Here is a 27,713-nt window from a genome sequence, read left to right on the forward strand (position 1 = left end):
CAGAAATCTTAAAATTTAGAAAACCCACTCAAGTAAAAATGAAAACAAGTAATAATATTATACCAATAGCTGAGATATATAGGGATCTAATGACCAATTAAAGTTTATAAAATCCAGTGACATAATATCATAACTAAGACCAATTATATAAGAGATCTAATGACCAATTATAGCCTTCCCTCTCACGAATCAATTTTGTAATTTTTTTTCTCCAACAATTACAGACACATATATTACTTAAAAAATTAATAATATCCAAATTAATAGAATTCTCCTTAATAAAATATCTTCTGGTATCTCCTATATAAAATACTCACGCTTTATATCATATTTTATTATTTACCCTTCTTTTACTATATTATTTACATTAAATTGTCATTAGTATAACTAAAGAATATTTCATTCAATAATCGAAGGAAATCTATACTATTAATTGGAAAATACATTTAAGGGTTAAAAAAAAATCATATCAAATATCCATGTAGCCAAACTGACCCAATTTACATATTAAGAAGAAAAAACAAGATTAAACAACATATTATTATATTTTAGGAAATCGTTCAAATTAGTTCAATAGTAATTAGGTTATGAGAATTTTGTGTTGGTATATTCATGTATGACAAAATACGGGATAAGAATTCTGGGAACAAGAATTCAAGCAGAACATATGTGGACATACTATTTACTCATATGAATTATGAGGAATGGAGTTTTTTCAGGTCAAAAAAATTTAAACGTTGCAATCAGACATATTAGACGGGTTTGATCGCTTGACAATTATATATTTTAAAAATTATGCAAAAATAACTTCGCACATACGTGCGAGTCCGAACCTAGTTTCATTATAAACAATGTTTTTAGTTGAATGAGCACTAAGATTAAAAAATTTACATAATTTTTTTTTTGAAAGAATTACTAGTACATAAATCGTGGTTTATTACTAAACTAGTCTCTATTTTCTTTCACTTACTAGAGTAGTACTAATTTGTTGCCAGAAGACGTTAAACCACTTTTATAATGTTGTATTTGCACAAGTGCTATTAAGAATTATTTTTGAATTAGAAAAAACTAAAATATATATAAAAATCAGAAAAAAAACTAACATAAACCACCGTCAATTCCAAAACTCTTTTCTCTCTCGAGCGTTCGCGTTAGCCGTCAAGAAAAAAATTTCTCCGATGGCCGGAGATGAGTGGCTTCCACAACACCATCGTCGGTCCCGGTTCCTCGTAGTTAAGCAGCTTATCTTCTTAGTTGGTTCATGTTTGTCTTTTTAGCTTACTCAAACTTTAGCTTCTTCGTCTCCTCCCTTTATCCTTTTCTCTCGGTGATGGTGGTTATTGCCGGCGTGGTGACAATCTCGAAGAATTGGTGGCGGGTTGGTGATGTTCATAGACGGATCTATTTCCCGGTGGTCCCGTCTCGCTTCTCCGATCTGGTCTTAGACGGTTCAGTTTCCCGATCTGGTTCTGCGGTTCTGTTCTCGTTGGATTGGGAGTGGTGGTGACTTGTTATTTGTTCCGGTTGCGTTCGAGGTTGATCTGAAAAGTTTTGATCTTGGAATTTGTTGGCTTTGCGGCGGTGCTGCCTCGTCTGAGGCTTGTATTTGAGAATGAGACATGGGTTACTAGGTTGTTGTGGTTCGATTCCGGCGAAGCTTCTGGCCTGAGGAAGGGTTGACTTGTTATTTGTTCCGGTTACTTTAGATGAGAAGTTGGGTTCTTGAATTAAACAGTGGTGGTGGTTGTTTTTCAATTTTAGTCAAATGATTCCAGATGTGAAAGTTTCTACCAAGTGTGTACATTATTGTCTGTTTTGATTTTCAAAATTTGTGAATCTGCTGCTTCTTGAGTGTTGACTCTTGTAATTAAATATTATAGTTCTATATTTTTAGGGATTAGTTTTTGAGGCTTCGTAATTGTTAACTGCAAGACAAGAAGTGGATCATAACATAACATGTTCGAAATTATTATTTTGTTCTTTCTTCGTCGACTCTTTCAGTAGCTTCGTACCACCATTAGCTTTACTAGGTTAATACTCACGTTATGTCGAGGGATTGTTTTTAAATTTTACATGTTGATCAATTTGTCAAGTGAATCATTAGCTTGCAGGTTATTTTAGCATTGAGTTTGTTTGATACTTTTATTGAATCAATGAATCCTTGTTAGTTTTATGTTTTTCTAAAAACTTATTTAGTCTAAGGCGAGTAATGGGAAATAATAGCAACTTTGATGCATTAGTATTTGCATGTCTTGTGACACTTCTATAATCCAATATATTCTCTCTAAATATAAAGAATAAAATATCAATAGCCGTTGCATCAAAGACTCTAAAAATATCGAATTTAAGGGAGCAACAAGTTCATGTTTTTCAAAATTTCACAATTTGAACAAGAACTGTAACAATTTATCCAATAACCGTAATCTCTAAAGCAACCTCTAATAAGAAAAGGAAAAAAAAGTAGGAGTTTATGAGAATCGGATGAAGATAGGTCCACTTGGTACTGTAATTGGCCGAAGCTTAACGTTGGTGAACAAATACAGTTGTTGTATTTTTTGTTTGTTGTTGTTGTTGCGGTAGCGATTGCGAGAAGAAGGAATTGGTCTGCTGCTGCTGAAACATCTATTGCTAAGTTTGAAACAACAGCTGGGCGTTTGCTGTTGTTGCTAAGGGGTTTGAGAATAAACTTAACGACATTGTCCTAACAGAAAACAATGCACAATTATAATCAGAAAAAAAAAACAAACCCCAATATAATCAGAAAAAAAAAACCTCCAACCAGTGTGAAGTTGCTATGAAGAATACAAACATACAGACTACATGAGTTTCTAGCATTTTGACTCAACTCTATTATGTGAGCTTAAGGAGACCACAATTCCCAGAGACACCACCATGAGATGTCTTAACCGCTGTAAGTTTTGTAACAGAAACATGTCCAACAATCAACCTTTTAGTTTTTTTTGAAAAGGATAATAATCCAACAATTCACCTTGTTAAATAGATATATTAATTTCAGTTTTTGGTCACCTTCTTCTTAGCAAACTACGGATTGACTTATATCTATATACTAAGTTAATGATTCAAAGTTGCGGTAAATTTATTGTACCAACAATGACTTCTACTATTTATACACACACTTAGATCAACTCATGCAAATCTTTGGTTTTCTAAAGCAAATACCAAACACGACAAATTGAAAGAAAGATAGAAAAAACTGAATTTACCAAAAGAGAGAGACATGTAGAAAATACAAAGTTAAAAGAAACTTACACAAAGAGGAAATCGTACACTTATCTTGTGACCATCCACTGCTTCTAAACTGCAAAGAAGATGATAGGAGAACAGTTTAACAATGTTGTGGAAGAATTAATACTACTTGTAACAATATGAGCACTATCATGATGAAGCAAGGTCATGAAATAAAAGTACAATCGAAACAAAATTAGTCATTCAAGTTATATACCAAACCCAAGTCCTTTCTACTTTATACCACCAATTTAAGGAAACAAAAACATACATACCGGTATTTATACACATTGGTCATTCATATGAAAGATAAATTATCGTACTTGTGAGTAATCAAAACAAGAGTTTACAAATCCTCTTTGGAGAAAGGCATTATAAAAATCTCTTAACTTCTTACTTGAAGTTGATATAAGTGTAAAACAAAACAAAAATCTCCCATTGTAAAACAAAATTCGCTATCATCTCCACTAAATCAAACAAATCCATAACCGATAAAAAAAAAACTAAAGAATTAAATCTGAGAAATTAGATCACCACCAAAATAAACAAATACCTCAAACTCCGATCATCTTCTTCTTCTTCATCGTCGTCTTCTTCGTTGCTACTCTCGCCATCGATACATCATCATCATCTTCTTCGTCTTCCTCATCTGAGCTATAGTCATCAATGATCTCCTTCTCATCTGTCATTAAACTTTCAAAAAAGCAAACGGGCATTCAAAAATTGTCTACATGTTTAGTGATTTGGGTTTCGCAGAGAGAGGCGAGGATCTCTTGTTTCATTAGCCGAGTTAGACTTGGGAGAGAAATCAAAACTTTGTGAACAACAAACCAACAATCCAACAAACCTCACAATCTGGCGAGAGCGTCAAGCGGGACTTCGTGGTGTCAGATTTGGGAGTGAGAATCGAGAAATTTGATTCCAGTTCTTTTTTTTTATATTTTATTTTCTAGATTTTTAAAATAATTGGAATGATGACAAATAAGCAAAATTAGAGCTGATTTGTATTAATGTTTTAATTTTATTGGTTACTCTTTTTAACTGATGTGTCAACACCAGCTTCAATGTTGAGGCTGATGTGTCACACCAGGAATGTAACGCATCCAACTTTTATTGCATTGATTGTGCATATATATCCAATTGGCTTGATCACATTTATAAACCGACAACTCAATTGCCTCAAACTCTCAAACTTTATTATAACATGTACATACCAACCAGACAAATGAAAACAACATGGTTTGTTTTTAGATCATGAAGATAACTAGATAAGTATGAGCCAACTCTTTTAGCCTATCCTTAGGCCATACAAAAAATTGCAATTATAGTGATCTCCATCAGCACTTTACCAACACATACATATCCAACAAAATACAAATTTAGGTATCTCTTTGTTTAGGGCAATTTTGTCTTTTTTTACCATTTAGGCAATCTTATTTAACCTAAAAATTGTTTTTCTAATGTTGACTTAAATTTCTTAAATCTACTACCAATTACTAACTCTATCACCACACAAAACGCTAAGTCTACGAATTTTAAGCTATTTTAGTAAGCGTTAACTCTATCACAACATAATTCAAAAACTCTATTCTCAACAATAACTCTATCACCAACAATAACTCTGCCGTCACTAATTATTAGTCTGCCATATAACTCAATTTTACCTTTTTACTCTACCACCACTACAATTAAGTCTATCGCCTATCTCTATTTCGCCCATAACTCTAACAATATTTTTCTTACTTACTCTACCACCACTAAATTTAAGTCTACGGCAACGACTTACTCTACCGTATAACTCTACGGGTTTTACTAACTCTACCATAACTATTTATATCTCTCTCGCATAACTCTACTAGTTTGTTAACTCTATCATATAACTATATCTCTACCACCATTGTACTTCAATCTACCGCATTACTCTCAGAAAATCCATAAATCTATTCACTAACTCTACCAACCTCATCTAACTCTATCGTAACTACAATGGTAGACTTATGGATTGGCGGGATATTTTCCCTCCAAACACAACTCCCTTTTAACGCTCTCTTTCCTACTCTTTCCTACGTGGCTTTTAATTACAATGGCATGTTTCGTAATTATTATTTTTCGTAACACATTTTCCAAGGGCGATTTTGCTATTTTGAATAAACCTCCTTACCCCCTTCTAGTAATAAACAACGATTTATGACCTAGTATAGTAATCCTCCCCTTTTTTCGCACTAAATTACCGTTTAACTTATAAATAATAAATCGATTAAATTAAAACGTTCTGTAAAATATCAACGGGTATAACTCACAAAATGTGAAACAAATATAGTTTTATGTCGAAATAAATTTGTAAAACATCATTCTAAAAATGAAACTCATAAAATATCTTTTTATAAGGAAAAAGGTCTACAATTTAGACAATATTAAAAATTAAGCATAAAATCTTGATAATGAAAGAGTAATCGCTGTCAAAAAAAAAAAAAAAACTTTATCAAAATAGTTAGACATTTTTTTGTCGACAAGTACTTGACATTTGGAAGATAAGAACAGACAGTTTTGTAATCCCAGGATTTGCTCTTAACCTTTGTCCTCAATCCTAAATGTTGTTTTACTTTAAATACCAAAATAACAGACAAGCTTTTGTCCTAAACTCCCTCCCTATCAACAAACCCTATAACCCTTTGAACCGAAGGCCAGCGAAGTAAAAAACACATTCTATTCATAGTCATTCACAACCAAAACACCTAAATTTTTCTTGCTAAAGAAGAAACAAAAACCAGGGAAGAAAAAAAAAATTAAGAGAAGAAAATTACACAAAAAAATTAAAAACCTTTCTATTTTCTCTTCCTCCTTTGAGCTTTTACCTCCTCCTCCCCCCACCCTTTTATGCAACAATGGGAAATTGTTGCTCTCACGGACAGGACTCGGACGATAACGGAGATGGACATGCACTGGAAAACGGAGCTACCGCTTCAAATGCTGCCAATAAGACTGGTCCAACCGCGGAAGCTTCTGTACCATCGAAACATGCGCCTCCTTCTCCTCCTCCTGCAACCAAACAAGGTCCTATAGGCCCTGTCTTAGGTCGACCCATGGAAGATGTGAAATCTTCATATTCTCTAGGGAAAGAGCTCGGGCGAGGCCAATTTGGTGTCACCCACCTCTGCACACAGAAGGCAACAGGTCAGCAATTTGCTTGCAAGACGATTGCAAAAAGGAAGCTTGTGAACAAGGAAGACATTGAAGATGTAAGAAGAGAAGTGCAGATCATGCATCACCTGACTGGTCAACCTAACATTGTGGAGCTTAAAGGAGCTTATGAGGATAAGCATTCTGTGCATTTGGTTATGGAGCTTTGCGCAGGTGGAGAGTTGTTCGATAGGATTATTGCTAAAGGACATTACTCGGAGAAAGCAGCTGCTTCGTTGCTAAGAACCATTGTTCAGATTGTGCATACTTGCCATTCCATGGGGGTTATTCACAGGGATTTAAAGCCAGAGAACTTTCTGTTACTCAACAAAGATGAAAATTCTCCTCTCAAAGCCACGGACTTTGGGCTGTCGGTTTTCTACAAGCCAGGTTTTGAATCAGCATCATTGTAAAGTCCTGCATAACAAATAAAACGGGTCAAGGTTATACTCATAGATTTTTTGTTTCCGCTGTGTTACAGGAGAGGTGTTCAAGGATATTGTGGGGAGTGCTTATTACATTGCACCTGAGGTTTTGAAAAGGAAGTATGGACCAGAAGCCGATATTTGGAGTATTGGTGTCATGTTGTATATCCTCTTGTGTGGTGTTCCACCATTCTGGGCTGGTAAAGATATATTCTACTTCTTATTTTATCTACCCAAAAAATATATTATACACATATCTGAAGATGTTTTTTATATTCATGTGTTGTTTACTTACCTGATCATAGAGTCGGAGAATGGGATATTCAACGCCATCCTAAGGGGACATGTTGATTTCTCAAGCGATCCATGGCCATCTATCTCGCCTCAGGCGAAGGATCTTGTTAAGAAGATGCTCAACTCTGATCCCAAGCAAAGACTAACAGCTGCCCAAGTTCTAAGTAAGCATCTATTAACATACCAAAAATGTCAAAAGCATAACAATCTCTCTGTGCAATTTTAAATATATATCTCTAATGTTTTTACCCTTTGTAAAGACCATCCATGGATCAAGGAGGATGGAGAGGCACCAGATGTTCCTCTTGACAATGCGGTGATGTCCAGGCTCAAGCAGTTCAAAGCAATGAACAATTTCAAGAAAGTTGCATTACGGGTAACAATCATATTCCTTACCCTATAGAAAATAATATAGCTTTCAGTATAATATTCTAACCTGAAACCTTCCAACAGGTGATAGCAGGGTGCTTATCAGAGGAAGAGATCATGGGGTTAAAGGAGATGTTTAAAGGTATGGACACTGATAGCAGTGGAACAATAACACTCGAGGAGCTAAGACAGGGACTAGCTAAACAAGGTACAAGGTTGTCAGAATACGAAGTCCAGCAGCTAATGGAAGCTGTAAGTCCTTTGGATACTAGCAAGAGTTTTAGCTTAAGTCAAATGCTGAGCAACAGTAAAGGAGACTCACTACCGATTTTCTGTTTTTTTTGCTCTGCGTTACATGGAATTCCACAGGCTGATGCTGATGGTAATGGAACAATAGACTATGGTGAATTCATCGCAGCCACAATGCACATTAACAGACTTGACAAAGAAGAACATCTTTACTCAGCCTTCCAACACTTTGACAAAGACAACAGTGGGTAAGTACTTCACTGTTTGTTATCCATAAAGAACTTATGTACCAAAAGCAAAAAAAGAAAACAATTATGAAGCTTGGTATGCAACAAAAATTTCACCTTAAAATAATGCTTGCTGTTCATAGATATATCACAATGGAAGAGCTAGAGCAAGCCTTACGGGAGTTTGGCATGAATGATGGCAGAGACATTAAGGAGATAATTTCTGAGGTTGATGGAGACAATGTAAGTAACTACAGTCCCTTCAAATGTAACAAGCAGCTCACAATCTCATTGTTACTAACCAAAATGATATTAACAATTGCAGGATGGTCGGATAAACTATGATGAATTTGTGGCAATGATGAGAAAAGGAAACCCGGATCCTATCCCAAAGAAGCGGCGTGAGATGTCATTTAAATAAACAATTGTTGAAGTAGAGGAAGAGAGGAGGAGATAGAAGGAGAGCAGCACATTGGGTCGAGAAACTCATCTTCCTTTTCACAAATGAGAGATAAGGCAAAGCAAAATATCAAAGAGAAAAATTTATTCTAAAGTTATGCTCGGACCGCTAATGATTGAACTGGAAGATATCTATTAGGGAGGAGAGGGCTCAAGAAGGAAGACAAAATCATAAACTGGAGGGTTTGGGGGAGGTGTTTGATGTATGTACATTTTCTTTTCTGGTTGTCTACTAGTGCTTAAAGTGCCATGGGGTTTCTCAATGTACTTAAAAATTCTTTTATCAATTCTCTTGTATGTGTTTAGTGAAATTTGTTCTTACTTCCTAGCAAAACAGTGAGCACCAATTTGGAAAAATAATCATAGAGCTAAACACATATATCAATAAGGGCAAAGGCAGTTTGAACCTAAAACCAAATCGATCAATGCCTTCATCAGAAAAAAATCAAAGAAACATGATATGACTTCGAACAAGGTTATCAACTGCATCAAAGTAATAAAATTTCGTAAGAGCAATAGCTAAATTTGGAGTAAAAAAGATTTTTTTCATTGATTGGTCAATGTTAAAGGACATAAGAGCAAACACACATAACCAAAACCATACAGAAAAAAAAAAGTTTCACATCTTCCCCCAAATTAAAAACCCTAAATTGCAGCAATAACAGGACAACCAAAGGAATCGAAGAAGACAAATTACGTATCTTTAGTAGAGACTCCATACTTCTCCTGCAGCTTGGTGATCTCCTCTTCAGTCTTCTTCTGATCAAACTTCTTGCTCATCTTCGCGTGCTGGTAATAGAGCACGATTAAGTACCGATTCGCGACGTTGAAGCCGGAGAGATGGTCGACGGCGTTCTTGGCGTCGTAGATATCCTCGTAAACCACGAACGCCGTGCCTTTGGTGGCCTTGTCGCAACCGATTCGAATCTGGCGGATGGCGCCGTACTTGCCGAAGATATCGTACATCTCCTCGCTCGTTATGTTGAAGGGAAGGTTACGAACGTAGAGCACTCGATTCACCTCCGGTGGGAGTCTTGTGTTTGCCTTCCGTAGACTGATTGTCGTCATAGCCTTCTTCTTTCTTCTTCTTCTTCCTTTTAGCCGCGGGGGAGATTTGTTGTTACCGTCGCCGAGAGAAAAAAATATCTTTAGAATCGGAGACGACTGAAATTATAAAGCCTCGCGAGAGAGTAATTCTCTCATGGGGTCTAGATGAATTAAAGGGTAAAAACGTCTTTACGCATTAAACGAAAAGTAACCGACTTAGTTGTAAACTAAACTACTACACAACATTGATTCAATTGGGCCGGTTTCACCTATAGCCCATTACAAAAAAACACTCTAAGCCCATAGGTTCCTTCTTTGACCTCCTTCTCTTCTGTTAACTCTTCTTCTTCCCTTATCTATTACTCCTTATTTTACATTCTCAGTGCATTATTTTTGATTCCCAATGCATATTTTACATTAGATTTCATAGTTTTATTCTTAATTTATGACAAAATTAATCCATTAAATACTTATTAAATAAAGGCACATATGAATATTTTAATGTTTTCTTAATATGTGTTAAATATGTCAAAATGACACTATTTAACAAAATGACACTCTTTGAGAACAAAGAGAATATTAGTTAAGCTACACTATTCTGTATATATTCTTTTTTCTTAGATTTCCATTTAGTTAGAAAGTCTCTGTATAATCTCCCATGTTGTATAAAAGGTCCAATAATGATGAACCAATCATATTCTTCTCTTGTCAATCCGTCGTCATAGTACATTTGATAGTTTTGTTTTGTTGTTGTAGAAGAAAAAAAAAATGTCGTCCTTACAGCCACCTCCGGAAACCAGAAACATTGTGGAGAGAACAACACGTTTGATTGCTCAAAAAGGGTTTGGAGTATGAGAATAGGATCATGTCCACTTATGTGAATCATGCAAAGTTCAGTTTTTTAAGAGATCAGACCCTTTTTACTCCTTTTACCAGCGCACGCTTTCTAAATATTTGTCTCCTGAAAGACCGTATACTATGGCGTTTCCTTCTCTATACCTCCACTATGATTTAACATGTCCTCCAGGGATCTCACTCAAGGATCATAGTGTTATTAAGCTCACTCAAAAATAAGTAATCTATCAACCTAATCCAATTTCATGTCCATTGTTTTGACTATAATCCTATCTAAACATTATAATTATTTCAAATTTAAAGGTAATCGCATGAAACGAAAAACAATACTTTTGATAAATATTTATAAAAATTATGAAAACATACTTTTGATATTCATTTGTTGTATTTGAAAAGAAAACAACAACCCAATTATATATGAAAGAAGAAAAGGATAAACAACATAATGTTTTGAAAATTTTCTAAAGTGACTATATTTCCTCTTTGATTATGTAAATAATGTTGATGATTGATGATTTCCACACTTTTTTCTTTTCAAACAATTATTAGTGTCATCATCCACTACATTTTCAGCTTTGAGGTGATGAATATTAATGACAATTATGATTTAGACAACAAACAACTATTGAGTGTTAGAAATGGAGATGAATTTTGGATTATACACCACCAAATATATGTTTATATAATTGTTTTCCATTAGCATTTTTATTATATTAATCTAATATATGTGGACTGACTAATGTATATATTTTTCATACAAAAATAATAATGAAAAACACTCCAATTGGATTTTAATCATAAATTTTTAGATTAGATTAGATAATAAATTAAGCGATACTCATGTTTTAAGCTCTTTTTTAGTTTACTTAAATCAGAAAAACCTTACATAAACCATTGACAGAGCCAAAGAACATAATTAACACATCATTCTTGTTACTTTTTATAGTGTCTTAGGTCATCTACAACTAAGGGTTTTTTAGCAAATTTCTTAACTAAAAAGGTAAAAAAATAAATCAAAAATGTTAATTAAGCTAAGAATTAATCCTTAGCTAAGATTTTGAGAATCGTTCCTTACCTACCACGTGTCACTCAATAATTGAGTGAAAGCAAAAATCTTGCGCGTGTTTTTTTTGCTGGCTTTCTTCTTTCTCTCAATATCTCCGCCGTGAATCGCTACTCTCTCTATGGCTTATCTCGATGTTCGTCAGAGTAAGTCTAGAGACCTCGACAAGCTTCTTCTCAATCGCTTCTTGTTTTTTTTTTTTTTTTTTTTCCTGTAATTTTTGAATCGATTTTATGGGTTTTCCTGAGCTTAGTTTTGTTTTGGTATACAGCTGAGGATGACATAATGGAATTTGTGAAAATCCTGGTGGTTGTTGCGGGTGGATTGGGTTGTGAGCTTCTCAAGGACTTGGCTCTTTTAGGTTTTCGTAATCTCGATGTGATTGATATGGACCGTATCGAGGTTACTAATCTCAATCGCCAGTTTCCCTTCCTTCTTTGTCTCTACTAGGGTTTTACCACTAGAAAAAACCCTCAAAATTGAAGTTTGTTTTTGACCATGAAATTGTTCCTTGTGTGTGGTAATCTCAGTAAGATAGTTACAAGATTGTTTGGTTGATAATGTTGGTGTCTTGTATAGACTTGAAGACGTGTGAAAGCCTAAGGCAGGGGTAGCAGCTAGCTAAGCGTTTCATGGAGAGAGTGAGCGGGGTTGAGATTCTGCCGCATTTTTCACGTATTGAAGACAAAGGAGGTTTGAGTTTTATAAAGATTTTAACATCATTGCCCTTGGTCTTGATTCAATCGAAGCTCATTGCATTGAATATGCTCATTTAATTAAGTGGGATGAGGTATGTATGTTTCTAGGCTCTCTAAAAGAGACTCTTCCTTCTTTCCATGTGAATATGTATTTGGTTTAAACATGGTTAAGTCGATTCTTCCTGCAGGTTCACAATGGAAAATCCTTTGATCCTCATATCCGAACATATGAAGTGGGTCTAGGATGAGGTTTAACCATTCTTTTGCTTGTTTTATGCCTATGGCCTATGGGTTTTAATTTGGGTTTATTTCATATTTGCCATTATCTTCAAAGGCTATCAGGAAAGCTGAGCTTGCTTTTTTGGAAATCCGGATGTCACATACTCTTTTACACAAGTATGTGTAACCATTCTCACTTTCTCTGTCTGTTTACTTTCTAAAATTTTCCAGTAACCGGCTGAACTACTACTACTTTGTAGTTCTGATGAAATAAATACTCTTGTACTTATTACCATTGTGTCATGGTTTATCTGGCTTGTACTCTGTCTTTGTCATGGCTTATATACTTTGTTTGTGTCATGGTGTGTAAAACAAATTCTCTTAATGCTAAGAAATTTGCTTTTTAGAACTTTCCCATTGGATTGGAGGCATACATTTTTATTTTATCTTACAAAAGTTCTCAGCTTAAGAATGTGTATTTTTTGTAATCAAAATAATGCTAAAAAACTTGTTAAAAAGCTTACCAATTGGAGATGGTTCTTAGATCCAGTCAACTGTTTACATCTTCTCAAGGTTGGGCTCGTTATGGCCTTTTAAATCTCAGAAGATGAATCAAGTGTTATACAAACGATCCCCAACTCTTTCTGGAATAGAGCCACCAATAATAGTAATCTTGAGACGTTTGGAAACTTCAGAAAGCATTGTGGTTGAAGGAGCCGCATCACCACCCGCATCAATGTCCTCCGCATAAACTGGGAAACTATCATTGGAATAAGGACTGTTCCATATTTCCTGAAACAAAACAAACCCCCACTATTCACTAGCTTATAATACTCCTAGTAAAATTGTACACATTTAACCAACAGAGAACATCACAATTGAACCCACGAAGAACAAACAGATAAAAAGCCAAATTATTCGTGGACCGACATTCTAAGCCCAATCGGTAAAAAAAGCCCATCTGGAAACAAAAGGGATCGATCAGAGGGTTTCCAAATGCCGAATCCAACAATTGTACATTTCGTTTCCTCCTAAGGTTTTGACAGATAGATCTCCTCCCAAATTGTTTTGCTCTTCTAAAATCCTTCAAATCATGGATCCTTCTCCTGATTTCACTCAGGACACGTCTATCTGTAATCTGGTATGTTTTATGCTGCATACATATATAGCTTTGTGGTTTAATCTCCTAATTAACCCATCCCATTTACAGTTTGTTAGTGTCAAAAACTTATAACCCATATACATTTACAATTTGTTAGTGTCAAAAGCCACTTCACGTTCCAGCTGTGTGCTCCGAAGTTGAATCTTGGATGTCTTGTCGCTCAAGTGCTAAAAAAAGTTTTGACAGAACGCAAGAGGAATATTGGATAACACTTGATGAGGTAATGTTAGTATTTTTCAGAGATTAATTATGTGTAGAAACAATTTTACTTATATGTCTCTTCTCTTTTATTCCTACAGACATTCAAAAGGAAACAACTTGATCTTGAAGAGAAACACACTGAGGCATTCTATGATCATCCTGATCTCTTTCACATATTCAATGAGGTTAGTAACATTTTTTTGGGTTCCTTTTATTTCCATTAACTTCGCATTTTGTTTTTGTTTTTTTGTATTTTCTTGGTTGTTTACTTGGTTTTTTTTTTTTTTTTTTTTTTTTTTCAGTTGATTGTTTTTTGTGTTAGATGTATCGCTTGATGTCGATGTTCAGGTGGCTGGAAGTGATAAATACCATGAAACCAGAATTTAAAGTTTATATTCGCTCGTTTGGGGAAGGGAACCAGACATTGCGTAACACTTATGATGTGCTTATGTCGCTTGACTCTGATTCAAACAGTTGGTACTGGAGGAAGTTCAGTCTTTTAGACGTGGTGAGCCTCCGTCTGATGAATTGAACGAGATGAAACTAGCAGTGGAGAAGGTAGTGAAGTTTTGGAACTATGTTAGTTCAAGATGTTAGACTTCTGTATTTCGCTTGCTTTTTACCTTTTAGACATCTTTGATCTCGAATCTCTATGATGTGATAAGGAAACTTGATTTATGTGTTCTCTCTATCTCTCTCTCTCTGCGTGTATATCGTTTGTCTTTCCCACGGTTTATTAAACAATATTTATGTTTGTGTTTATTAAACAATATTTATCGTTTGTGTTTCCCACGGTTTGCCTTGTTTTCGAGCCAATTCATAAAAACATATTTATTCGACTCGACGACCAGAAGATGGGTTTAGAAGAAAAAAAGGAACAAGAACCCTTTTATGTCGTCCACCAACTTATTTCTCTCTCAACTTTGTTGTATTTCTGTGTTACAATTTGAGTGCTCGCATATATTCACAAGCCAGAGAACTTTCTGTTGCTCATCAAAGATGAGACTTCTCCTCTCAAAGCCACCGACCAAACTTTGGGCTGTCTGTTTCCTACAAGCCAGGTTTTTTACTGGATTTCGAATCACCATCATTGATAAGAGAAGATAGGCTAATTAACTCAGGGGTAGCTTTTACGTGGACATTATTCATAATCACTCTATCAGTATTTTTTTAATACAAATAATGCTATGTACATATATTCGTATAGAATCAACTGATATGCATATTTTTATGTAGCTTCAGTTCTGACACGCTTAACAGGAGCTCGAAGAGAAGATAGATAATTAGCATCTGATTTCTCAATCCCATCGAATAGGTAACTGAAAGGAGGCATCTCTACATACTTGCCACTTCCTGGAACAACTTTAAGCTCCTCATTTTCCCATACGATTCTTCCTCCTGCTATTGTCACTTCAACTTTCCCCTGAGATTTATCAATCAAGTCCCCAAGAAATAAGCGGGTTCTTTCTTCTATTACTCAGATTATACATATCAATCAGTAAAGAGAATTTGCAAAAATGTATATTACCTTTCCTTTTCTGCCCTCGTAGACGTTTGTGTCGGATCTGGAATGATGAGACTTTGAGCTAATCACGTAGCTCGAGTTTGGATTCAATATGATAATATCTGCATCCGAGCCAGCAAGGATAGCTCCTTTCCGTGGATATATGTTGAAAATTCTAGCACTGACGATCAAATAATTTCAAATGTAAACACATGACTTATTAGTTTAAGGCTTTAAGCTCATTGGAAAGCAAAAACATATTTCAACACTAAAGGAAGCAGGGAGAGAGCAAATATACCACTCGGTGCTGGTTATTCGAACAAAATCTGTAGCAGAGATTTGGCCAGAACCCTGGATTATGATACAGAAAACGATTAAAACTTCTGTAAAGAAATAAGATTGTAGACAGTCCACAACTACTTACCACCATCGTGTCCCATATCAGGTGCATCCGTTCTTCAAGGCCTATATATGAACAAGTTCAAAGTATTTGTCTACACGTAAACAGAAACAAAGAGCACAGAAAGCAAAAAACCAGTGAAGTTAGTTATTACCATTAACACCATTAGGTATTTTGCGGAAATCATCAAGTCCTAGAGCTTTTTGTGTAGAATTGAAAGTGCAATGATCAGTTCCTACAAGCTGCAGCGATTACACCAATGAAAGGAGAAAAAAAGTGTTAGGAGGATCTTTCAGTTATATGTTATAGGTCATGTTACTCTAAGTAGTTATTCACAGCGAGGAAAGAAACCTGGAGGATTCCTGTTGAAAGGGCATCTTGTAGGGCTTTCCCATGTCCTACTGGTCTGATAGGTGGACTCATGACATACCTGAAATATTGAGAAAAACTATAAAGATCTGAAAGAATAAATGGGAATCACTTTGATTAACAGACCTGATGGATTTCTTACTTGGACGCAATTGTGAAGTCAGGATCCCAAAGCCAATGATCATCAAGGATTAATCCAGACACAACAGGCTCTCCAATAACCTTCTGTCCTGAAAATACATAACAAAAAACTTTTCATTTTTATTGAGCTAAGTACTATATAACAATTTGAAAGGTACTTTGTAAATCTACCCATATGTTAGTGTACTAGTGGCTGTTCGAATAGAAGATTGATTAATATCAGGATAATTTCAAGACAATGAGAAATGAGAAAAAAAAAATTTAGTCCTACAGGAGTTGTAACAGAAGACCTGATTTTCGAGCTTTAGCAATCTCATCCATTGCATCAACACTCATCACATGAACAACATAGAGAGGCGTGTTAACAAAACGAGCCAAACGAATTGCTCTAGCAGTGGCTTCTCCCTCAAGCTGCCATTGTACAACAAGGATCTTGACTTTATTAGCTTGAACAAAGGTTAAGAGAGCCAATATGGGAGAAGAGAAAAAAGCTATGAGCCTATGAGGGAGTATTATATAATGGAAAAGGCTGGAGTCAAATTACCACAGGAGGCCGGGAAAGAGCATGACCCTCTGGACCTGTAATGCCCAGTTCTATCATTCTTTTCTGTCCCTCGAACACTGCATCTCCATTCTCAGCATGAACCATCGCCAAGGCACCGAGGGATTTGCACCTTTTAAGGCCTTCCAGGAGGAGGTCATCAGTGACCATCAGAGATCCTTTATATGCTAGGAAGAATTTGAAAGAGTTGATACCTATATAATTTAGAGATGCACATGCACTCAGTTTCATCTTAACAGGGGAAACTAAGGGAAAGAAACACCAAAACTGTGAGGCATTAAATAAGTCAAGAGACATTTACCCTTTTCCTTGACCAATTTCTCCATGTCCCTGGAAACACCTTCATCCCACTTTGTGATTGCCACATGAAAACCGTAATCCATGCACGAGTTTCTGGATTTGTTTTCATAGGCTTCAAAACCAGCCACCAGATTGCCATTAACAGGTATAACAAAGTCAATATGCATAGTTGTTCCACCAGCTAATGCTGCAGCCTGACCACTGAAGAAATCATCAATAGTCTCAGTACCCATAAATTCCATGGCAAGGTGCGTGTGGGGATCAATTCCTCCTGTTTACATTATAACGAGGAAAACATACTTATATGCTTCAAGGATCAGTATAAACGAAAGCCAAATAATGTATCAATTATCAACTAGTAACGATTGATTAACCTGGCATGACAAACTTTCCAGTAGCATCGAGTACAGTGACTTCATCCCCAACCTGTTGTTACATATATATAGCAACAAGCAGATCAAAAAAATTGAAACTTTGACTACCAAACACGAAGGATATACATTGAAAGGGAATGATAGTTAGACCTTAATGTTTGGCTGCACAGCGATGATAATTCCATCTTCCACATAGACATCAGCGAGTTGTTGATGGTGTGCATTCACAACTGTACCTCCTTTGATCAAAATCCTCGTCGATGAAACCCCACCATAATCTCTCCCTGCACTACAAAACTGCAACAAACACATTCAAATCCCCATCAGAGACAGTTCAGCATAGTTGACTTTCTTATTAGTATTTGGATAAACGAATTCAAATCCCCAAAGATTTTATCTTTTTCTACTTTAGTTTCTCTAAAGACACTGTATTGGATTAAGCAAAATAACTTAAAACCATCTGTTACTCTGCTTAAGAACTAGATGGGTTAACTGATTAAGTGGATGATGCTTTCAGTGATACTTCTAACAAACCCAACTCGATGCGATGAACGGGTTCATAATAGAGAAAGATCAAAACTCAACCAGAAAGAAGCTGCTAACTGGCCATTACAAGGTTCAAAGACACAGACCTGAGTAGCGGACTCTAAGTCGGAAGGCGATGTAAACAGAAGGAATAGAGAGAGGATGAAGAAGAATGAATCCAGAGGTCTAAGCGCCATTGATGAACAAGCTTGACACAATCAAGGATCTCCCTCCACCTGTGTGAGTTTTGTTGTTTGATTCAGCTTCCCTATCATTGTTTCATTTCTCCTTATTGGCCGATTAATTTAAGTCAACGCATCGTGAAAATCAAAATAATTTGATAAAACCGGGTTAACCGTATTAGAATTTCAAGGGTTTATCCCGGTTCGCAATTTCCCTCCACCTATGTGAGCGTTGATGATTCAGCTTCCTGCTTCCCAATCATTAATTTCCTTTCTCGTTCTTATTGGCCGATCAACGCAACGCAAAATCAAAAATCAATTGACAAAACCGGTTCGACCGGGTTAAATTTCAATCCCGGTTCGCGATTTCCGCTAAACCCTTTGGCTAAGGAAGAAGGTTTGATATCAGAGAAAAAAAAAAGGTTAAATTTCTTCTTCTTCTTCTTCTCTTTCGATCTTAAGAGTCTCCGAATTGCGATTTCTCGTCTCGCTCAAAGCTGATGATGAGCTCTACCTCTTCCTCCCAGGTAAAACCACTCTTTATCTCTTGTCCTGACCATCATCAGGCTTTTGTCTTCTTCTTAAAGGATTTAGTACTAGTTCAGCTTGGTCTCGTTTTTGTTATTTGAATGCAGCTTTTGGTTTTGATTTGGAATAAAGGTTCCTTTTTGATTAATCTCGTACTATAGATGAGTTGATCAGGTGTTACTGATACGCCATTGAAGTAATTTAAGCTTGAATCGAGCCTAATTAAGTCTTTTTATGCTACTTCTTCCTTTTGTACGAAGTTACTGAATCTGCTGTGAATGTTTTATGGCAGATGGGTCAGCTCGTAGCTGACAAGCATGTACGTTACATTCTGATGGCAGAAAAGGTAAGTAACTAGAAACTATATCAAACCATTCTTCATTCTCACTGTATTATGTCACTATGATTATTATATAACTTATCTCCTTCTTTTCAATTGCTTTTGAATTTGCTAGAAGAAAGAGAGTATTGAGTCTGTGGTGATGGATCATCTGAGAATGAATGGTGCATACTGGGGACTCACCACTCTGGACTTACTCGACAAGCTGGGCACTGTCTCTGAAGATGAAGTCGTTTCATGGATCATGACTTGCCAGCATGAATCTGGTGTGTAATAGAGTATCATATTTCTTTACCATATGAATTACGGATCAGCTCTATATGTTTAATGATAGAATGACAAAATAAAAAGGGATAAATGGGTTAGGCAGTGAAAGCAGGTGTCTCGGAAAATCATGAGATTGCTTCGAAATTGTTGTGGGGTTTCACATTTTCATCCTGAATCGTAAGACATTGCTGCAGTTGAAATTGAAAAAAAAGTTGTGTTTTTCTGAGCAGGTGGCTTTGCCGGTAATACTGGACACGATCCACATATCCTATATACACTCAGTGCTGTACAAATCTTGGCCCTCTTTGACAAAATTAACATTCTTGACGTTGGGAAAGTATCAAGTTGTATCCTTTACCACTTAGCTTCTTGCTGATGTCTAACTCGTTCTTCTTCACTGATAGTCATGGGTAACGTTCATATTGTTTAATGATGATATATATTATTATGGTTTCCTATACACAAAATTAGATGTTGCGGGGTTGCAGAATGAAGATGGGTCCTTCTCAGGAGATATGTGGGGTGAAATAGATACAAGGTATTCTTCCTGGCCATGCATTACGAAGACATATTTCTTGTTGGTGATTTCAGTTAGTTGAATCTTAACTGCAAGTTTGTTTATGTAGGTTTTCGTACATTGCTATATGTTGTCTCTCAATATTGAAATGTCTCGACAAAATCAATGTGGAGAAGGCCGTTGAGTACATTGTGAGTTGCAAAAACCTGGATGGTGGTTTTGGGTGCACACCTGGGGCAGAGTCCCATGCAGGACAGAGTATGATATGTTACTTGAGTATTTCTGTGTCATCTACCTGATTGTTACTTGCAATTAGTGTTATAGATGACTTTACTAAATTAACAAGGCTGATCCCATCACTGCCATTTAACTATTCTAATGACTGCATACTCGGATGTTTATCGTTTCTGTAGTTGACGTGCTATTGCTACGCCCTTGTGTAGATAGTATTCAGATTTTGTTTCTTCTGTTACTGCAGTTTTCTGCTGCGTGGGTGCTCTTGCCATCACCGGGAGTCTTCATCATGTTGACAAGGACTTACTTGGTTGGTGGTTGTGTGAAAGACAAACAAAGACTGGGGGCTTAAATGGACGACCTGAGAAACTCCCTGATGTAGGCGTTAAGCTCCTCTCCAATGAGAGAGACCTATGTATACTGGTACTTACACATTCTTTTATTCTTATTATTACCAGGTTTGCTATTCATGGTGGGTCCTATCGAGCCTAATCATGATAGATAGAGTTCACTGGATCGACAAAGCAAAGCTTGCCAAGTTTATCTTGGATTGTCAGGTTTGTCTCCAACAAGTCAAGAAAAGTCCTATCGTTGCCAATAAGCTAAATTAACTGAAATCTCTCATCTCATTTAATTTTAACTTGAATTTGAATAGGATTTGGACAATGGAGGCATCTCAGACCGACCAGAGGACGCTGTTGATATCTTTCACACCTACTTTGGAGTTGCAGGTAACTTTGATTTGGTCTCTCTCTCTCTCTCTCTCTTTAAACTGCTCATGTTGATGTAAAAGCCAAAGTGGTCTCATTTCATCAAATTGGTGCAGGGCTTTCCCTCCTTGAGTATCCTGGAGTGAAAGCAATTGATCCAGCCTACGCTTTACCTGTTGATGTCATCAACCGGATTATCTTCACCAAATGATTGTTAATCTAGAAACATATACTCGCAATGGGTATGATCTTAATAGTCAAATAGTAGCGGCAGCAAGGCTTTCTTTCCTTTGTTCGAGGGGTTGTTTACTTGGGGGGTTTTAGAAGTTCTGTATGCTCAACCAAGTGGATTGGATTCAGTGATCTGTGATGATGAAGTTAGATATTCTTGGTCCATTCCTTCATTTAACTTGCTTTGGAGATTCTCGAGGTGTCTAATGTAATGGAAACGAAATTCTCAAGTTGCTACTTACTTACTTGCTACATTCAATTCTATAAACCAAAGCAATTTTTATAGGAAAACTGTTCAATAAACGATTTTATACACAAATTAAAGAAAACGAATGCATTTAACATACAAATATTGAAATATATCTCCAAAGTAGTAAAAAACTAAAAATGAAAGTATTTTTAGAATCTTGTAAGAGGGAAAAAAAAAAGTATTTGCAAATATTATTTTCTTTTTCACTTAATATTAAAATTTAAAAGCAAAATAAAAGAAAAAAAAATTCTGGACTTTTTTTCTAAACCCTAGTAACGCCATTAGAGAGGGTTTAGTTGAAAGTGTTCCGTTTTTGTTTGCCAAGATTTGTTTGGTGAGCCCTAAAAAGCTTTGGAGCAGAGCAGACTCTTCTTCAATGGAGGCGCTAGCGGGAATTGAAGCAGACATCGAATCGTATTTCGGCGAGCAGGATCAACAGAAATCGTCATCGGACGGCTGCAAACAGGTCCCGTGGCTGAGTTGGGAAGAGTGGGACTCAGTGAGAGAGTCTCTCTTCTCTTCTTCTCCTGATAGAATCGCTTCTGCTTTGGAAAGGGTAATGCTTTGCTCGACGTGTTTTCTCTTTTGCTACTTAAATCGAATCAAGCTTAGTGCTTTACACCACAGAGCTTAAATTAGTTGAATCAAGCTTACTGCTTTAACTCGACAGAGCTTGAATTAGTTGAATCAAGCTTACTGCTTTAGGACAGGGAGCTTAATGGTTCTTTGATATCTCTGTAAAGTACAGATTTTTTTAATCTCTTTTTGTGGATTTCAGGTTGCAACATGGCGAAGCAGAGGATCTCTTCCAGCGCCTGTGGATGTTACTTGTTCCCTCATTGAGATTCAACTCAAAGATGGCTTTATTCCGTAAGTCTCTCTAATCCCTCAAAACGTTTCCCCATGATATTTTTGAATGTTCATCTCATTTTCTTGTTTTTTTTTTTGAAAGGAGAGAGACACAATCAGCAGATGCATTGTATTCAGAGCATTTACTACAGATGCTATACTGTATGGGAATACTCAGGTGACTATGAGTTTGCTTCCGACTTCTTGATATGTTTTGGTTGGTTTGCTCTCTGTAATTGTTGTTGACTCGCATTTTTATATATATGAAGGCTTGTGAACTGTGTCATAGAAAAGACAAGGAGAAGAGAAGATGTTTCAATTGCTGATGCAGCTAGAGCAATCGGTATCCCACGTAAATTAATCGATATACGTCATGGTAAGACTCTTTGGGTTCCCTTTCCTTGGTTTTGTACAATAGTTTTTGATGCCTGCTTTATGCTTATGATTGATTTGATTGTTCTGATTGTAGAGGGCTCCCACCGTGAGCTCCCTGCACTCTCGGTGCTTCGGAATGCTGCAGATGAGGTACACATTTTTCCTTCTTAATTCTTATAGACTTCCTTATATCGAGTACTAGCTTCAGAATACATGAATGCCTGCTTTCCTGTGAATCAAAACGTTTGCTCTTAAGATCTTTTCAAAGAATCTTTTGATTGTCTTTTTGGAAAGGTGTTTTCTGTATTGTAGTGCTTGGACGATACAGAAGATCTTAATTTGCGTGAATACATTTGTTGGTCTTTGTAGGCATTGGAATGGTTAAAATCATATTATTGGGAGCCTCAGAAGTACCAGATTCCCTTAAAGAGGGATGGAACAGCTAGCATCAGAAGAGAAGTCAAGTCCAAACTCAGGAAACTTGCTTTGTCCTTGCAGCTTAAAAAGAGTCCTCAATTTGACTCCCCTTTGGTCAAAGAAAAATGTAAGACAATTCATCTTTTGTATTTTGGACCTTGTACTGGATAGAGCTAGTAATGCCAAGCAAAAAACGGAATTTCCCATCTATGACTCCCATGTTTAATGAAGTTTACAAAATTATGACATTACTTAGATGATACTTTAGTTTCGGTTGCCGCTAGATTATGTTTCCAGCTTAATTGCGGGAAATAATTTTTGGTTACATCCTCGTGTTTCACTTCTCATTTCTATAAATTTTTATGGTCATTAGGATTATTTTTGTGGTTTCAGGTTCTAATAAAAGGATAAGGAAGATAGTAAGCAGCCTTGTTGAGTTATACCCTTCTTTCTCCGCAGAAATTTCATCTGTGCTCCTTGAATTTTTACTCAAAGCCTTGGATTCTTCCAAATCGACAGAACTTCAGAATCAGCCTGGCCAAGATTTCAGGGTCTTTCTAGATGAGTGGAAACCTGTAATCATGGAGTTCACAAATAGAGAACCTGAGTTACTTTTGACTCTACTCAAGGCAGTCCTTGATATGATCCAAAATAACGAACGGAGAAGATATGAAACCGGTAACTATTGGTTTGTCTTACATGCTTCTACTTCGAAGAATCTCAACTGAGACTTTATATTGTTTCCAGATCTTTTTTAACTTGATTGAATTGTTTGTTCGTTTTTAAATGTGCATCTTACAGAAAAGTCAGTGGAAGAGGTTTCTCAAGTTGAGCAGGTCCCTTTCTTGTTTGCATGGCTTGTGAGTCTTCTCAATGGGTCAAAGCATTTTCAGAGAAACAGTTCTCTAGAAGTGAAACCTCCAAGCACTTTCCTTATGGAACTTATTCGTAGATGTCTTCTCTTGGGAGCCTTAGGATACAAACTGGTTTTGAAATCAGCATTTCTACTAGCAGAGATTGTGGGAGGCCGTGTCTTAAAGGAGAAGCTCATTAAACTCCCTCTGATGCATGAAAGCTCTGCAAGTGTTCTATTGGAACAGAGTTCTACGCTTGTAACAGCTCCTACAACGCTCCTTGAGCGAGAGAAGAATCTCGATAATGCAGGCAAGCGACTTGAGTTTGTCAAACTTCAACTCTCAAAGAAGAAAGGTATTGACACAGACAAAACCACTAACAGATGGAGAAAGGCGAAAACATGGAGCCCTTGTCCGATTGGTATGTTGCCTCGGATCATTGGATCTTCTGGACGTTTACCTCTTCTGGACTGTCAGAACGCTCAGACCATCTCAAAACAAGCAGAAGGTAACAACAATGCTAAGAGAGGAGCTGATGAGTGCAATAGGCAGCAATTGGAGAACTCGCCATTTAAGCGAGCACCATTTAAGCGAGCAAAGAAGGGTGCAGAAGATTCTGAATCAAATGATGTGACCCCATCAGAAACATATATGGAAGAGGCTGAGATGGATACAGAACATGCTTATGACAATACTGAAACTGAAGCAAACGAGAATCTGATGTGGAAGGATGAAGAGGAAAGCAGAAGCTGCCTTATGATAGGTGGTGAATGGAAAAGAGTAAATGATGGCGAGCTAGTGGGGATGGCTTCCAGCGTTACAATTTGTGTTTGAGATCTCTGCAAATGTTACAATTAAAGCGACATCTTTTTGAGAAAATAGTTCTGATATTTGATCATTTTTTTTAAGGTAAAACATGTGACACAACGTCAATAGTGCGATACAGATATTGAAACACTTAAGTGGAGTGCACTGACAGATCCTTCATCAACAGCATATATTAAGGAACAAATTATTATACATGAATATTGAATAGTGAATATTGTGGGTATATTGCTTTTATAGACAGAGAAGAGATGGAAGAAAACACCCCAAAGACCAAAATGTTACAAATCTGACACCAAATCAATTACGATACTAATTCAATTCTTCTTCTTCATCATCATAAATTTCCCCTTGCTTCTTCAAGGAATGAGTTCACCATTTTGGGCTTTTAACCTACAAAGCCAATCCCAGAAAGAGACAAATTTTCCAGTTCAACACAACTTAAAATATAAGAAGGTATCTGCCAAGATTTGTAGCGACAAACCGTTTCCTTAAAACAAGATTATGGGTTCATCTGCCCTAAGAAAGTATAGTATCTGGACTATAACAGATGTTTATGTTCTATGTAGGATGCCGGAATACCGATAACACCGAGAAATTGTACAAAAGAGACATAACAGTACACAGATGCTTACCTAATAAGCTGTCTACAGTGAGTTGAAAAGTGCTTCTAAACCTCTCCATGACACCTACTTGAGTGCAGAATACAAAATTGGAATGTTTACAACTTTACTACCCAGCAACCCTTATTGCACCCATCTCATCAAGCTTTGAGCTTTTATGCTGCAACAAGTTAAACCAAGAGCCGGATCAATACACTTTACTAAAGACATATTACTAGTTCTCTAACACCTTTGTGCAAGAAAGGTGGAAATTTCAGGTTGAGTATCAGCGACGAACAAGGAATATTAGAGGACCATTACCTTGTTTTTTTTGTGCCTCTGAACGTCATTAAGATCTTCATCTCCATCGTGTTTCCTTTTCTGAAACATTAGTGAAAAGGTTTCACGTCATTTCTATAATATGAAAAACTCAATCAAATATTATAATAAAACTGTTATAGAGCAGCAGTCTCTAGATCTGCTAATTTCATGCCAAGTCAACAGGTCAAGAAAGCAGCCTAACTCCAGAGTACCATATACAAAACTTTTCATTAAGCTATTCTTCTTTGCCAAGACAGATACCTTCAACAACCAGACATGTTCTTACCTTATCATGATGTTTCTTAGAATGATCACCCGAATCATGGTGGCCATTTTTGTCCTTCTTTCTGTCTCGATCCTTGTCTTTATCTTTATCCTTGCTCCTATCTTTATGCTTGTGCTTGTGCTTCTTGTGCTCTCTATCTTTGTCCTTATCCCTGTCCTTGTGTTTCTTATGTTTCCTGTCCTTATCTTTCGACTCACTTTTTGACTTAGGCGGAAATGTAGGCGCTCCCTTCTCTGCCTGTAAGAAGAAACATGGCAGGTTCATGTTCTAGTACAAAGGTCAATCATCTCCATAGGATGCCAAGTTATAAAACTCAAAACAGCAAGATACAGAGAGGGACAGAGAGAGTAGATCCTTACAGGAGGCAGTTCAACAGGAGTCATATCCTTTAGTAGGAAAGCCTCCTTAAGCTCATCTATATCAAAAGGTTGGATGCGAATATTAGTCTCCGGGCTCTGTGATAAGTTCTGTACAATCTGATCTAATTGCATTCCTTCTCCTTTTCTGATCTCTGTGTCCCCAACCACATTATGAAGATAATGGGAATCTGACAGGGAGACGGGAAGGGATTTCAAACAAAAGAATTCATGGTGCTGTGCTAGTTTGAATTGAGATATAAGATCCACAGCACCACACAACTCTCTTGGACCTGCAGTTACAAATAAACAAAAAACATTGACTTCAAGGTGACCCACAAGGGAAAAACAAAGGACATGGAGCAACACAAAACTCTTTCACAGACTGAAGAGAGTTCCAACTTTGACACCAATGTACCTCCGAATTTTAAACGCTCAGGTTCCATCTTCTCTATCGCACTCTGAATTTCTTTTGCATGATCACTGCATTATGTATCCTACACAAGTAAAAAACAAATCAATGAGGCATTGAGTGCCAAGGTACACAAAACCAAATTCAGCTTCAATACTAGATAAATTAACAATTTCGAAGCATAAAAACTAAAAAGTAATCAACCAGCTCATAATTCATAGCGAGCAAAAACTGATGAAGTTTCCAACAAAACTAAGTATGGAAAGAAAAAAAACGTAATTTAGCAAAAACTGCTATCAAGTCTCAACTTTTATCTGCGAAATCATAGCTCAAGCTCGAAATAATGAAACTAGTCAACAAAAAAAAGAAGAAGAAGAAAAAAAAGTTCCTTTCGTTTATATGAAAGCTAACAAGTATCATGAGACTGCGAAGTAATCACTAAAAAACGATAATTAGACTCTCTCTCTCTCTCTCTCAATAAAAAAAAAAATTGAGGATTGGAGAAACAAAAAGAATTGAGGAATTGGAAAAAAAAAGAAGACAAAGACCAGTAAGAAACTAAACAAAGCCAAAGATTCAATTGGTAAAAGAAAGAATCGACATACACAAAGCCAGATCTCGTTTCGTGTTGAGAAAACCCTATAGCTTCTATCGCACCAAAGATTACAAATCGAAACGGGTGGGTATGGAGCGGGGGAAGTGGGTTGGGTTTGGGGGTATTGAGTATCCGAATTCCCGCCCAAAATTTTTTGATTTTTGCAAGTGATCGACAAGGGGACAGAGATCGAAGAAGCTTCGAGAGAGCGAAGAGAGTTGTAGTTTTTAGGGTTTGAGAGAGCGAAGAGAGTCTTTTATTTTTTATTTTTTTGGATGAACCAATGAGGTGAAAATAAAAAGACTCTGTTTCCTTCCGTTTTGGTTTGTTTGTTGCCTCTTCTCTCAATTATTAATAATAATAATAATAAATCGACATTTCTTTTCTTTCAGTCAGCATTTTTTTTTTAATTTCCCTTTTTTTTTTCTTAGGCCTTCCGCGTGTACTTCACGCGCGCTCGACCCCAAATAAAATTATGGGTTTCCAAATTAAACCGTATTCGAACCGAGTAATGTATGAATCTCTCTCTCTCCCTAAACCGTATTCAATCCAGTTTTATCGAAATATATTTGGGGGTGATACTTGGATTTTTGGATATTTTTGTATCAACTAAATACAAACATGATTTTATACAGAACTGAAAAATTTAATCATATTCTTATATAATAAATTAGAGAACTTTCTTTTAATCAT

At 36.4% G+C, this 27,713-nt stretch overlaps 6 protein-coding genes and 3 long non-coding RNA genes across 11 annotated transcripts; 5 read left to right on the forward strand and 4 right to left on the reverse strand.

Moving 5' to 3' along the window:
• Positions 1–2,564: 2,564 nt before the first annotated feature.
• LOC147939579 (uncharacterized) lies at positions 2,565–3,932 on the reverse strand. Its single transcript, XR_015564083.1, has 3 exons — positions 3,800–3,932; positions 3,271–3,319; positions 2,565–2,701 (listed from the first exon to the last, which is right to left on the reverse strand). It is a non-coding gene; the product is annotated as an uncharacterized LOC147939579 (long non-coding RNA).
• A 1,777-nt stretch (positions 3,933–5,709) lies between these two features.
• LOC104705488 (calcium-dependent protein kinase 17) lies at positions 5,710–8,783 on the forward strand. 2 transcript variants are annotated; one of them, XM_087462287.1, is made up of 8 exons: positions 5,710–6,816; positions 6,908–7,051; positions 7,157–7,309; positions 7,406–7,521; positions 7,599–7,766; positions 7,884–8,011; positions 8,134–8,233; positions 8,316–8,783. In XM_087462287.1, exons 1-8 carry the CDS (start codon positions 6,132–6,134, stop codon positions 8,409–8,411), a joined length of 1,590 nt encoding a protein of 529 aa, XP_087318413.1. In that variant the 5' UTR covers positions 5,710–6,131; the 3' UTR covers positions 8,412–8,783. The 2 variants fall into 2 exon arrangements, with proteins under 2 accessions (XP_087318413.1, XP_087318412.1); XM_087462286.1 differs by having other exon boundaries at positions 5,731–6,816; positions 7,599–8,011.
• A 190-nt stretch (positions 8,784–8,973) lies between these two features.
• Positions 8,974–9,635, reverse strand: LOC104705489 (splicing factor 3B subunit 6-like protein). The gene has a single exon (XM_010421505.3). The coding sequence runs from the start codon at positions 9,515–9,517 to the stop codon at positions 9,143–9,145; it is 375 nt and encodes a 124-aa protein (XP_010419807.1). The 5' UTR covers positions 9,518–9,635; the 3' UTR covers positions 8,974–9,142.
• Positions 9,636–11,421: 1,786 nt separating this feature from the next.
• On the forward strand, positions 11,422–12,742 carry LOC104705490 (uncharacterized). 2 transcript variants are annotated; one of them, XR_015564612.1, is made up of 5 exons: positions 11,422–11,560; positions 11,686–11,816; positions 11,994–12,204; positions 12,301–12,345; positions 12,447–12,742. It is a non-coding gene; the product is annotated as an uncharacterized LOC104705490 (long non-coding RNA). The 2 variants fall into 2 exon arrangements; XR_754321.3 differs by lacking the exon at positions 12,447–12,742 and having other exon boundaries at positions 12,301–12,439.
• A 593-nt stretch (positions 12,743–13,335) lies between these two features.
• Positions 13,336–14,486, forward strand: LOC147939580 (uncharacterized). Its single transcript, XR_015564084.1, has 4 exons — positions 13,336–13,472; positions 13,591–13,713; positions 13,793–13,879; positions 13,997–14,486. It is a non-coding gene; the product is annotated as an uncharacterized LOC147939580 (long non-coding RNA).
• A 298-nt stretch (positions 14,487–14,784) lies between these two features.
• On the reverse strand, positions 14,785–18,176 carry LOC104705491 (dihydropyrimidinase). The gene is made up of 13 exons (XM_010421506.3): positions 17,977–18,176; positions 17,495–17,641; positions 17,345–17,396; positions 16,972–17,241; positions 16,653–16,864; positions 16,399–16,519; positions 16,110–16,197; positions 15,950–16,028; positions 15,753–15,840; positions 15,623–15,663; positions 15,497–15,549; positions 15,223–15,379; positions 14,785–15,117 (listed from the first exon to the last, which is right to left on the reverse strand). Exons 1-13 carry the CDS (start codon positions 18,064–18,066, stop codon positions 14,923–14,925), a joined length of 1,593 nt encoding a protein of 530 aa, XP_010419808.1. The 5' UTR covers positions 18,067–18,176; the 3' UTR covers positions 14,785–14,922.
• Positions 18,177–18,425: 249 nt separating this feature from the next.
• On the forward strand, positions 18,426–21,169 carry LOC104705492 (geranylgeranyl transferase type-2 subunit beta 1). The gene is made up of 10 exons (XM_010421507.3): positions 18,426–18,578; positions 18,872–18,925; positions 19,035–19,185; positions 19,417–19,533; positions 19,658–19,724; positions 19,813–19,961; positions 20,182–20,315; positions 20,396–20,494; positions 20,593–20,668; positions 20,764–21,169. The coding sequence occupies exons 1-10, from the start codon at positions 18,552–18,554 to the stop codon at positions 20,856–20,858; spliced, it is 969 nt and encodes a 322-aa protein (XP_010419809.1). The 5' UTR covers positions 18,426–18,551; the 3' UTR covers positions 20,859–21,169.
• Positions 21,170–21,350: 181 nt separating this feature from the next.
• On the forward strand, positions 21,351–24,674 carry LOC104705493 (uncharacterized). The gene is made up of 8 exons (XM_010421508.3): positions 21,351–21,684; positions 21,907–21,998; positions 22,081–22,155; positions 22,247–22,353; positions 22,447–22,502; positions 22,722–22,896; positions 23,163–23,447; positions 23,571–24,674. The coding sequence occupies exons 1-8, from the start codon at positions 21,505–21,507 to the stop codon at positions 24,455–24,457; spliced, it is 1,857 nt and encodes a 618-aa protein (XP_010419810.2). The 5' UTR covers positions 21,351–21,504; the 3' UTR covers positions 24,458–24,674.
• LOC104705494 (mediator of RNA polymerase II transcription subunit 19a) lies at positions 24,607–27,655 on the reverse strand. The gene is made up of 7 exons (XM_087462288.1): positions 27,031–27,655; positions 26,432–26,510; positions 26,017–26,306; positions 25,658–25,894; positions 25,372–25,431; positions 25,084–25,231; positions 24,607–24,841 (listed from the first exon to the last, which is right to left on the reverse strand). Exons 2-6 carry the CDS (start codon positions 26,457–26,459, stop codon positions 25,181–25,183), a joined length of 666 nt encoding a protein of 221 aa, XP_087318414.1. The 5' UTR covers positions 26,460–26,510; positions 27,031–27,655; the 3' UTR covers positions 24,607–24,841; positions 25,084–25,180.
• Between the last annotated feature and the right edge of the window lie 58 nt (positions 27,656–27,713).

This window comes from Camelina sativa, chromosome 8, assembly GCF_030686135.1.
Source record: "Camelina sativa cultivar CO46 ecotype springtype chromosome 8, ASM3068613v1".
Lineage (NCBI taxonomy): Eukaryota > Viridiplantae > Streptophyta > Magnoliopsida > Brassicales > Brassicaceae > Camelina > Camelina sativa.